The sequence below is a fragment of the Amphiprion ocellaris genome, chromosome 22 (genome assembly GCF_022539595.1).
Source record: "Amphiprion ocellaris isolate individual 3 ecotype Okinawa chromosome 22, ASM2253959v1, whole genome shotgun sequence".
Classification (NCBI taxonomy): Eukaryota; Metazoa; Chordata; class Actinopteri; family Pomacentridae; genus Amphiprion; species Amphiprion ocellaris.
The window spans coordinates 25,661,974-25,674,567 of NC_072787.1; the positions used below are offsets into that span (position 1 = coordinate 25,661,974).

Here is a 12,594-nt window from a genome sequence, read left to right on the forward strand (position 1 = left end):
ATAATAGTGACAATTTGCTCCTCAGCTGTAGAAAGATGTTTCACCATGCTGAATGTATCTCCAACAACTTCCTCCTCTGTTCACAGTTTGAGCCACACTGCATTTATTTTACTGATTCACTAGGTGTGATTTTCCTCTCAGTCTCTCTAAACCATTTGAAACTTCTCAAAGTAACATAAAATCGGCCAATAATTCAATAAAAGTGTGAGTTTTCATGGAAAACGTGAAATTGTCTGCGTGACCCCAAACTTTTGAATGGTAGTGTATAAGTTGAAAAAATCCCTTTATTAACTTTAAAAGCATGGTGCTGAGCAACATGCACATTCTGAAGTGAATGTAAAAACATTTTAATGCGAACTGACGAGAAGAACGAGAACGAGAAAACTTCAGTGGAGAAGAGTCATATGGCGTCGCTTCTGTGATTGAATTCACACATATGGCGCTGGAGTAATCAGTCCAGCTGGCGGAGTCTAAACAGAAAGAGAGAGACAGAGGGAGAAGTTTTGCAACTCTATATGAGGTAAAAGACAAGTTCGACCTTGTCAGAGCAGAAGAAAGTGGCCTTATTGTAGCTGTGATGGGAGCAGCCGTTCACAGCAGGAGCAAAAGTTCGGGTGAGGGAGAGAAAAGAGCAAGAACTCATGAATTTATACTGTGGTGTCACATTTCTCTGTTGCAGTCCATTTCTCACTGCGAATACTGTCATAAACCTCCACCTTCAATCCCTAGCTTCACAGAAGGGAGGATCAATCTGGCCATTACCTGGGATACGTGGGCCTGCTGGACCTCTGCTTCATGACCAGACTACCCAATTTGCAACCGCAGCCGTTTTACACACCCTGACATCTGTCCCTAAGTATCTCCAAGATGTCGCGGCAGCAGTTTGAAACAGGCCGGAGTCTAAGTCTGATTGATTTAAGGGCTTCTTTCTAGGCGGTTGCATTTGCAGGTGAGGCGCCGCGGCTAAGTTTGGGCTTTAGATTAAAAGCCTTTTCTCTTCTGTTTGTGTGTGAGAGTGTGTTGGCGGCTGCCGGCTGGAGGTTTGTTTTGAATGACAGGCCGAGATTGAAGGTGCTGGAGCCTGACGCTGTTGGACTTAAAATTAAATGGCCAAATTAATAGGTGCTGTCACTTGCCGGGCCGCGGAACCACCCGCCCCGATCCGACTGGCAGCCCTCCCCTTTTGATGGACACCCTCGTCCGTCCAATGCCAATTCCCCGCCGAAGGCTTTCGTGACGAATCAGAGCGTCAGAAACGAATCTCAGAAATGAAAAATATAACACGAGGTGAGGGGGAAAAGTTTGGACAAATCATATTTTTGCTCATTCGGCAGGTTTTTTGTGACGTGTCTATATCAACGGCGGGATTCCTGCAGCAAAAGTGACATGAAGCATGGCAAATTGAGTCGAAATCCTATTTGAAATGGGTGAGATAAAGTCCCCGGGAAATTTAGAGGGACAGCAAGAGCAGGGAGGAAGGCTTGAAGGGAGGGAGCAATGGGACGACGGCTGGAGCATCGAGCACATATAAAGTGTAAGAAGCACAAAGGTAATTTGCAGAGAGAGGAGGGAGGAGGAGAGGAGGGGAGAGGGAAAAAATGCATTTCGGTTATCTCATGCTTCTCTGTTGACTTGGATCCCATTTCCCAGACAGGGCCAGCAGAATAATTTCACGTATGGTGGAGATGGTGGTCCAAGTAGAAAAAGTCTGTTTGCTGAGGGTTGATTCGTCATTCTGGCGGCTCAGCAATAAACCTACAAATCCAGTAGCGGAGACCGAAAGAAGCAAAATCTGAAGTTGAAGAGGACCAAATACTGTGTGAGGTAGACAGAGCTTCTGGGAGTGCAATAAATAACACCAATATTCCAAACGATATCTGAAAATTGTCTTGCTAGTTGCGTCTGAAACAGCTTTAACAATCGTCTTTTTGAGATGGTATCATGTAAGTTCTTCTCTGAAGCTAAATAAGGTCCCAACTGAGAGAAATATTTAAATATTCTTAGCACAAATAAAAGGATTACATGATGATTTTGTCCAAAAGCCCCTCGTCTAAAGAGAATAAACCCTCCTGTGATGTTAGCGTTTGAGGTTTTCGGCAGATCAAGTGTAAAAACGTTGGCGACCTGAAGACTTCTGCCAGTAAAAGTAAAGTTTTCTACCTTCATAACATCTCCATCTGGTGTGTTTTGAAAGTTGAAGGAGACATTATGAGATAAATAAGGAAGTGCCAGAGTTAGCACGCACTGTATAGAGTTGTGTCTAAGCCCATTTGAGGCATGAAGGGATTATTCTGACATTAAAAAAAAAAACTTCCAATGCCCAGAAATGAGTTTTTAGGGCATTCATCCATGACCAGAGAAGCACTTTACTCTTCCAGAACTTTGGCTTATGAATAAATCCAAAGATATTCCCATCAGTTTCATTGCTACTTCCTGTTTGGAACACATTAGCACTTGTTAGCATGCTAATATACTCAAGCAAACTGGGTGTAGACCTGGTATGCAGGGGTAAATGAGCAAGGGAAGAATCTGAAGTGAAACAAGTTGAATTATTATGATTTATGACGATAAAATAGGAGCTTGCTGACCTTTATTTCACTAAAGTTCAACTTGGGTGATTGATGATCGATAGAAATTGATACAAATTGTGTGATCAGGACGTGAACTTTTGTTTTTTTCTAAAAGGAGAATCACTTCACTGTACTAAAGACGATGTACCTGCTCTACATTAGCATGCTGGTAGGAATTATGAATTATTATAAGACACTTATGAATGCTTCTACTCTAAAATACCATAATAAAATAACGCAACATTTTCCATCAATCTATTTGAGCTGAGACAACTTTTGCTGAAATTATGTTATGAGTTGGGGGAATTAAGTATTTTTAATTATTACTTATTCAATAATTGGTAGCATAACCATGTGTTTTTAAGTTGATTACTCATAAAAAATTATGTTGCTCCAAGTACTATAACCATGTTTTTAAAAGAATTTATTAAAGTTTTCAGGCTGTCAGATTGTTAAAAATTTCAGTCACTTCAATGTTTAGTACGAAGAGGAGGAGACTGGACCTAAAACTGAAGAAAAAGTCATTTTTCAAGCCAAATCCCTTAAGTGAACTCGACTTAAATTTAGTTTAACTCAACTAATCCCAAAACCTGAGTTTAAAATTACACATAATACTAAGTTTATGTAGTTACCTACATTACTATGTTACCACAACTCATCACAACTAATTTTTGCAACTTAAATAGTTTGACCAAAATCAAGTAGTTTGATTTGTTTTCTTGCAGCAGAGCATTTATTAGGCTGTGGGAATAAGTCCCTGACATTGCATGCTGTCTAACTTGCAAAAATACATTTATTACTGCACCAAGGAACGTGGTGGAGTTATGATAGCAGATAGCAGTTCGTTGGGAAGTGTTTTTGGAACTTTGTTTTGTTAGTTTGATTAGGACTTGTTGTCTCCCTGCATTTGTTTAGCTAGGTTGCTGACTCTGTTAGGGTTGTTTGGTTTTATTTGGTTCTTTGATTTAGCAACAACCACCAGCCCTGTTTTCCCTTGTTTGACCACGTTTGTGTTAATTCTGTTACTTAACAATAAATTGCTTGACCAAACCAATTACAACTGGTTATTTTTGTTGCACCCAGCTGACCCTAGCGGTTAGATCGGAACAAACAACAACAACAGACAGAAATTTTTACACATCAATCATCAATGTAGCCCCAAACTGTTGACATTAATCTGTAAATTACTACAAAGTAAATGCTTGAGTCTTCTGAGTTTCCTGCTAATTCAAACTCAGTTAAATTTTCAAATCTAACTCACATTTTATTGCACAATCAAATTCAGTCAGACACAAACTTCGGTCTCCTCACTAGAATGTTAACTCTGTTTGATGATTTGCTACAAGCCAGTTTGTGGGCTGCTGCTTATTAAACAGATTTAATGCTGCTTCATTAGTGACGCATCAGACGAGAGGCATTAAACTACAGTAAGAAGCCGGGCGTCTGGCTGCAGCTGCCTGGCTTATTACTCTGTCATTTTTCCTGTTGTTGTTTTCCTGCGAGCGTCACCGACTGCAGCTCGACACACAGCCGAGCCCTGTGTTTGTTTGCACCTCCAGATGTCCTCAAATCATAACTGCGAGAGCTTTACAGACGGCAGGACTGAGGGAAAAAAAAAACACTGAAGGGGAAACAATGAATGAAAGGGGATCGTCTCGGAAGATGAAAAGTTGTGATGAATTTCCCTGCCAGCGTTTAAACTTGCTGAACACGTACAGTAAACACATCAGCGGCAGTGGAAAAGCTTTGGTATGACTACAACAACCTGCTGTCATTATCTGATGGCTTTTTAATTTGTTTTACGAGCGGATTTCAGTCACAATTTTGACTCGAGGCCAAGTGAACTGGCCAGAATGCATTAGCCACGGCTTCAATTAGCACACACACAAAAAAAAAAAAATCAATACATTCAATTCCACATTAGTCATTTCTCCACTCTGCCGTTTTATTTTTTTGTTTGTTTTGTTGGTATTCTGGCTCGGAAAGCGCAAAGGTTGTGTGAATGACTAAAAAATGATATAGAAAAGCTGCAGATTTAAAGTAATTATTGATTTATTTGGGGGAGAAGTAGGACTTAAATGCCACAGAGGAGACAAATGTCCGCAGAGAAAAATCGCTTATTCATATTTCAGCCTTTGCTGTGTGTTGCAGTCAATCATCTGTCGTTTCAAAAAGAATCAATACCGAATCTCGCCTTTTTTTTCTAATATATCCCCCAACAAATCTGCTATATATCACAGAAAAGCACTTTCCGATAACATTTCTATTTCCATCAAAATATCGTTAAATATACACACTTTTTTTCTCTTCCTTACTTAGCGAGTAAAGCTTCTCTGGTGTTTAAAGTGAGGTATAACAGTTCATGAGCTCGAAACCATTTTTGGTGGAACGGAGACACTGGAATTAGACACATTAGCTGGGAAATGAGACATCTTTACACAGAGTAGTGATGTGTGCTGTCTGCCAGGGGAGGGAAAGTCGTTGTATTAAAATGTGGCACATCAAAAGCGCCAGACAGGCCTGGACTCGCTGCTCCCGGACTGTAAATCATCTGATCTGCTCCTATCAAAGAGATGACCTCAGGCTCCAGGACAGGAGGGAGGAGAAGCGTTGAAAGCAGCACATCACTGCTAAAGTGTATCGGAGGTGACTTTCTGATAGAAAGGATTCGGACTGAGCGAGGATGGGCGGTCAGGACGAGAATCAAAATGAAGCTTAAAGGCAAAGACTGACGTGGCTTATTTCAACTTGACACGAGATGTCAATGGAGCAGAACATTTAGAAAAAAAAGCACTTTCTCTTTGCTGAATTTGTCCAAATAGTGGGTTCTACAGCTGTGAAATAATGTGGTGTCCTTTTCCAGATGGATATTCCACACATGAACCTCCACCAGCAGCCGTGATGCAAAAGTTCAACTCTTTTTGTTGACGAGACTCAGATTAATAATGCCGTTATTCAGAGCGAAACTACCATTCAAAAGTTTGGGGTCGCCCAGACAGTTTCATGTTTTCCATGAAAATTCACTCTTTTATCCATGTGCTAACATAACTGCACAAGGGTTTTCTAATCATCAATGAGCCTTTCAACACCATTAGCTAACACAATGTAGCATTAGAACACAGGAGTGATGGTTGCTGGAAATGTTCCTCTGTACCTCTATGGAGATATTCCATTAAAAATCAGCCGTTTCCAGCTACAACAGTCATTTACCACATTAACTATGTCCAACCCGGAGTGTCAAACTCAGTTTAGTTCAGGTTCCACATTCAGCCCAGTTTGATCTCCAGTGACCAGTAAAATCCCAGCATAATAACTTATAAATAACCACAACTCCAAATGTTTTCCTTTGCTTTAGTGAAAAAAAGGCACAAAACAACAAACACAAGACACAAAATGACCAAATTGAGACAAAAAATGAGAAAAACGAGAAACAAAATCACAAAAAGTGAGACAAACAACACAAAACAAAACAAGAGACAAAAGTCTGACAAAAAAGATACAAAGCGCCAAAACAATGGACAAATGACAAGAACGAGACAAGAAGTTACACAAACGAGACAGAAATTGATTTAAAAAATAGACAAAAAACAAGCGAGACAAAAAGGAAACACAAAACAAAAACATGAGACAAACGTCAAAAGGCAGAAAAAAAGACAAAAAACAACAAAAGGAAGACAAATTATTACAAAAATGAGACACAAAATCGCAATAGAACAATGAATAATTTAGTAATTTACTTTATGATCAAAACAACTTGTCATGGTCTAGAAATTATTTTAAATTTACAGTTTTACTCATTTACAATTTACAGTTAATGCCTTCTCTGTAATTTTTATACTTTACAAAGTCGGGCTGGATTGGATCCTCTGGAGGGCCGGTTTTGGGCCGCGGGCCGCATGTTTGACACCCCTGGTCTAGACTGTATTTCTGATTAATTGCATGCTATCTTCATTGAAAAAGGACATTTCTAGGTGACCCCAAACTTTTGAACAGTAGTGTATATGGTGTGTTAGACACATCCTCTGGGGACCATGAATGTCAAATAGTCGTAGACATTTCAGTGAAGTGAAAATGGTGGACTTTATTAGACATTCTATTTTTCTGTGTGTTTTTTCATCCCATCTCTTTCTCATTTTTCTGCCACCACAGGAACGTTCCCAACTGTGCTCGATGTGACAGGGTCAATTGCAATGACATGTGCGAAGGCAAAAATCGATGCAAAAAGTACATTTAATCTCTGCTGCTCCTTTTTAAATCTTTTCCAGTGAGAAACGTCAAAGCCAAAGTGGGCACCAGGATGGTCAGAATCACTCTTTTCTCCCTCCGTCTGCTGGAAGCGACTGTTGCTCTGCAGCCGTGATTGATTGAAGTGCTTCATGACATTTTTTTCTCAGTGTTAAAAAAAAAAAAAAAAAGCTTTTCTTTCAAATATAGGAACATTTCTAAGTGACCCCAAACTGCTTAACAGTGGTGTAAGTGCTAATCATGCAAAAAATGCACTGGAAATCATCCATGCATTATCTATACAGCACTTAATCCTAGTTAGGGTCGTTGGGGGGCAGAAGACAACCTGGACAAGTCACCAAGTCTATCACAAGGCTACACATAATATCACACTCATGTTCACACTTAGGGACAATCTACAGTTACCAATTAACCTCAGCAGGTTTCTGGACTGTGGGAGGAAGCCGGAGAACTAGAGATGTGACATTTGCGATCAAGTCAGTCGTTTGAACGGCTTTTTTAAGTGAACGATGAGAACCGGTTCACAGTTGCAAGCCGTTCGTATGTACAAAAATCGAACAAGCTTTCTTCACCTGTGTGCCCCATGAGACTGAGTTGTCCACGTTGCCTTCCTTCACATGAACGAATAAAAACATCTCTGAGTTTGAGTTGTCTGCAGCACGCTCCATTCACATGAACGATTTCAAGCCACATTTACTCTTTATCAGGTAGGAGGAGATATTAGCGATGCAAAAACAAAAAAACAGAAAATGAGCCAGAGTCAAAGGAAAGTAGCAGCATTTGGATGTGCTTTTCTGGGGATGGAGGTAGAGCAAAATGCAGTATTTGTCAGAAAAACATCTCTTTCAAGTCCAGGTCAAGATACAACTTAACTTACACCACCATATGAAAACTCAGCACCCGAAAAGAACAGACCGACTCCGGCACTAAAGAGGATCTCCATCAGTCCTTCCTCCACTGATATATCGCATCTTATAACTGCTACCAGTGATTGTTTCCTGGTAAAAACGAGTTACCCCTGGTTGACTTCTAAACAGTAAATGAATACAACAATGAGCCAGTCTTTTGAAAGGAACAGCTCCTCAAGATCCGGCTCCCGTCGAAGAGCCATGAATCCCATCTCTACGTAGAACCTGGAGAAAACCCACCATGCACAGGGAGAACATGCAAACTCCATGCAGAAAGATCCCAGGAAGGTCGGGATGCGAACCAGGAATTTTCTAGCTGCAAGGCGACGGTACTAACCACCAATCCACTGTACAGCCCCTGGTGGAAATCAATGTTTGCTAAATAAAGCCTGCTTTCTGCAATGAACCTGAAGTCTGATGCAAACGTTAGAGGCTACAGAGGAGCTGGCCTTGTACAGACTGAACGTTGTGTATTCACTGAAATCGGTTACACAGCAGCTGATGTTTGCTAATTCAAGTGTGCAGCCTCTTTTTTTTTGGAAATTGAGAACATTCTGGTAAAACAGCAGCTAATGGATCATTCTGCAACTTTACTAAATTCTCTAAAGTGCATGTTAGGACTCATTACCACATAATCATGATTTAGCAAATAAAATTCTGACAGATTTTTAGCAGGAATGTGAGATTTTCTTCCCATAACTAGCTGCTGATACCTGTGTCAGCTCCTACAACCTGACGTCTTACTCTACACAGGAAACGAGTTTCACAGTAAATAACCTGGAACATTATTATCTCCTCACAGCCGTTTGATATCAAAATAATCCTCGTACTTGTTCTACACAACCGTGGTTAGTTTGCCCAGCTGATACAGTAACTAGCACTGGTTTTTTGTGTAATTTTTTGTCTTGTTTTTGCCATTTGTCCATTTTTTTGTCGCTTTTTAACTTTTTTGTCAAATTTTTGTCTCTTTTTTTGTTTTGTTTCGTGTCATTTGGCTCATTTTTTGTCATTTTGTCCCTCATTTTAGTCATTTTGTGTCTCATTTTTGAAATATTTTGTCTTGTTTTTGTTGTTTTTTTGTCTCTTTTTAAAGTGAAATACTGTATCATTCAGTTGCAGATACCTGTGACTGAATGTTTGTTCCTTTGTAGATAAACTGTGATTTGTAAGTTGGAATGTGTAAATGATAACCTGAGGGATAATGTTGCTTTTCTTAAGAAATTACAGGTTGTTCATGATGTTTTGTAAAAATATAGTTCATTAAATGTGAACTTTTTTGTACTAAAACAATGGAAACATTTGGAGTTGTCGTTATTTATAGGTTATTAAGTTCTGATTTTACTGGTCACTTGAGATCAAATTGGGCTGAATGTGAACCTGAACTAAGATGAGTTTGACACCGCTGCTGTAGATAATTAAAGACTTGCCTCAACACGATCTGAGCATGTGCAACAAAGTGCTGACTATAGCTGTGTCTGAAAAATGCAAATGCATCTTGCTATATGTTGCTAACTCATTTAATCTCTCCTGTCATTCCTAATTGCATCCTCTTATTGCACCGGTGCCTCAGTTTATTTGCATTACATCACTCCATGCCGTGCCTGGCGGCGTTTAGTTGTCACAGGTTGTTGAATCTCAGAGCCGTGATCCACCTCCCAGCCCTGACGCCTCCTTGTCATATATCCTCTGAGGAATGTGAAACTTGTTCATTTCCCCGCGACGAGCCGCTGCAGCCAAGGCCACTTGACAAGTGAGCTGCAGCGGCGTGCATTTCATCCCCAAACAAGCGAACACAAGCGCTAAATGAGTCGCCCCTGGGCCGAGCCACGTCCCCATCAGACCCACTGATGTGACAGAACTTTGATGAGCTTTTCCAGGGGTTCGAACGAGGCCACAACTCATGAGCATGAAGAGTCCCTACAATAATCTGTACAGAAATCACTTCTTTTGGATGACTTTTCTGCTTGTTTAGAGTCTATTTTTAAATTTACATATAATAATGCCTACAAAAAGTAATGGAAGCTTTTCTATTTTAATGCTTTTCAACACTGAGTCATGGTCAAATTGATTTGGCTTTTTGGACAAAAATAAATAAAAAGCATGTAAAATTCGGTATTGCATAAGTGTTCTACACCTTCAAGTCATCATTTAATAGATGCACCTTTGGTCGCCATAACAGTATTAAATAAAATTAAATTAGTCCATTTACGAATGACAAATTATACTGCAAAAGTTCAGCGCTGAAAAGCAAGAAATAAAGCAAAAAAGATGCAAAATTTTCCTTAAAACAAGCAAAATGAACTCCCAACAAAACCAGAAGATTTTGATTGCCAAGATTCCAAAATATATTGCCTTAAAGAACCTTCTGATCTCTTAAAACATGCAGCCAGACTAAATAAAAATGCATTCAGCTAGGTGCAAAGACAAGATATGAGCGATTTTCTCAATTTGTAGAAAAATATTTTAAAATATGTGAACTTAAAGAACCCACTGATATCTTAAAACTTGTGTAGCCACGTAAAAATAAGGACACATTTGTTGAGAAAAGAGACGGAACAGCTAATTATGCTGCAAAAGTTCAGCTCAGAAAAACAAGAAATGAAGCAAAACAGATGCAGAATATTACTTAAAATAACCAAAATGATCTGGTAACAGACAGGATTTAATTTGCCAAGATTCTTGCTCACAAGTAAAAAGAATGTAGGATTCAAGGATCCATCAATATCTGAAAACTGTGCAGCTAAATTAAAAGAAGCACAACAAGCAGGAACAATAAATTAAACAGCAAAAGTGCACTTCTCTTAATTTTGTCTTGTTTGGCCAGATTTTTTTTTTTTTAAAAAAAGGTTCTTTCATGTCAAAGTGAAAACAGATTTCTACAAAATAGTGTCAATTAATTAAAAATACAAAACGTAAAAGTAAAAAAAACATGCATTCAGCCCCTTCAAGTCATCATTTAATAGATGCACCTTTGGTCGTAATAACAGCATTGAATCACAGTCAGTTTCATTTTGGCTTTTTTTGACAAGGATTTCAGAAAAAAGACAAGCCGCTGCAGCCAAGTCCACTTGACAAGCACATTTCATCCCCAAACAAGCGAACACAGCCGCTAAATGAGTCGCCCCACGTCCCCATCAGACCCGCTGATGTGACAGAACTTTGATGAGCTTCAAACCAGGCAACTGAACAAACAGATGAAGCAGATAAAAGCGGGATTTCATGACACAGGTGGAGAGCAGGATTTAACTTCCACCTATTGCCCAGGCAGCCTTGAGGGACGGTGAGTTATGAGGGAGAGTCCAGAGGGCAGCATTAAGCATCAACAGTGCAGCCGTCCTGTCACTGCAGCCCGATAATACAACACTCACAGTCCGGAGAGTCCGACCCAGACGCACGGTTAAAATCATGATTAATATTTTCATTAAAATGAGATTCCTGCACGCAAATGCTTCCAAATATCCTCCAATTATCTTGTGCAAGTGATTATTTTCGGACAAAAATTGCAACAATGCAGCCAAAATGTGGCAAAACCACCCTGCAAATAAAGCATCATGCACTCCACATGGGCCTAATAGCGCTAATAAAGAAGGGACACGGCTCAGAAACACTGAGCTGCAGCAGCAGTCAGTGATCCGGCTCAACAGTTCTTCAGTATGCACACTACAGCAGGAGAGCAGCTTACCATTTTGGAGGTGGTGGTATCGATCTGCTGGGTGGCAATTAGCATTGACATGACTGAAGTTACAGCAACAAAAAGGCAAAAAAAAAAATAGAAAAAAGATGCCCTCTTCTTCTTCTGCTGCTGCTGCTGTTGTCCCTTTTTCTTCAGTACAGAAAAGTCCCCTGGACAAAGTGCTGAATGGAGGCTTCACCTAAAGTGGGAGGATTAGTGGAGCCCTCTCCCTCCTCGACCCTCCTGTCAGCTGACTGCTGGACTCCGAGCTCCACTCCCAACACCGGCCAATCAATCAGGATTCAGTCTGATGCACGGGGATCCATTCGCCAAAATGGGCTCTTTGGAAACGTGTGCTTCCCCCAGATTCACTCGCTCCGGCTGTAGCTCCCCCTTCCTCCTCCCTCCCGTTTTCCCCCTTCCCTCCTTCCACGCCGCTCTGCCGATCCCTCTTTGACTTTTCCCAGCCTCTCGATCTTCCTCATTGACTCTGCCTCCCTTACAGGGTTTATCAGTCTTTGTCTCTCGGAGACAAGTCGCCTCCTCCAAACTCTCACTTGGAGTAGCTGCAGTGGCTACTCCCTCACTCCCCCGGATCCAGTCTGATCCCCACCTTTCTTTCTTTCTTGCTTTGTTTCTCCACACAAGCAAGAAGCCGCCTCGTTTTTTTGTCTTTTTTTTTTCATTGGTGGGTTCAGTACCTGCACGAAATTGGCGGTTTAAATGTAATCTGTTGGTCTGGCCATGAGAGAGACATCTGCCAGCATTCTGTACATCTCCATCACTGCTTTAGAGGGGTGCTTTTGAGCTGGCAGGTGGGCAAAACAGACAGAGGAAGGGAGGTGGAAAACACGAGAACAGACGGGAAACTAAATCAAACAAACAAAACCCAAGAATGCAACAGAATGCACAGAAGCATCCATGCACAGGAAAAAGAAAAGTTGGTATATGATGCTGGAATGATTGGCTATCAAAGTTTTCACTGGAGTTTGTGTTTCTGCAGGGCAGGATGAGGTGTCAGCTCCCGTCTCCCAATCTGCAGATCAATTTAATCAGGCCCTCTGATGGCTTGTAATAAAGTGGCGGTGATATATTCGTGCCGTGAGTCGCACCTCGTAAATTATCCGCCCACCTCCCCGGGAAGATTGGTTCGGGGCACGGCGCAGGACCAATCTGAATCTATGTAGCGTTTCCAGCC

At 40.7% G+C, this 12,594-nt stretch overlaps 1 protein-coding gene across 3 annotated transcripts in view; it reads right to left on the bottom strand.

Annotated features, from left to right (window-relative positions):
• The window catches only part of LOC111565276 (dipeptidyl aminopeptidase-like protein 6), a 315,168-nt gene that overhangs the window by 223,216 nt on the left and 79,358 nt on the right, over positions 1–12,594 (bottom strand). The window contains exon 1 of one of the 3 annotated variants that reach the window (XM_055007121.1): positions 11,406–11,764. The exons of the other annotated variants lie outside the window; for them this stretch is intronic. Within the exon in view, the coding sequence (XP_054863096.1) occupies positions 11,406–11,456 (51 nt within the window). The 5' untranslated portion in view covers positions 11,457–11,764. Of the gene's footprint in view, positions 1–11,405; positions 11,765–12,594 lie in introns of those variants that run through there. 3 annotated transcript variants of the gene reach the window in all.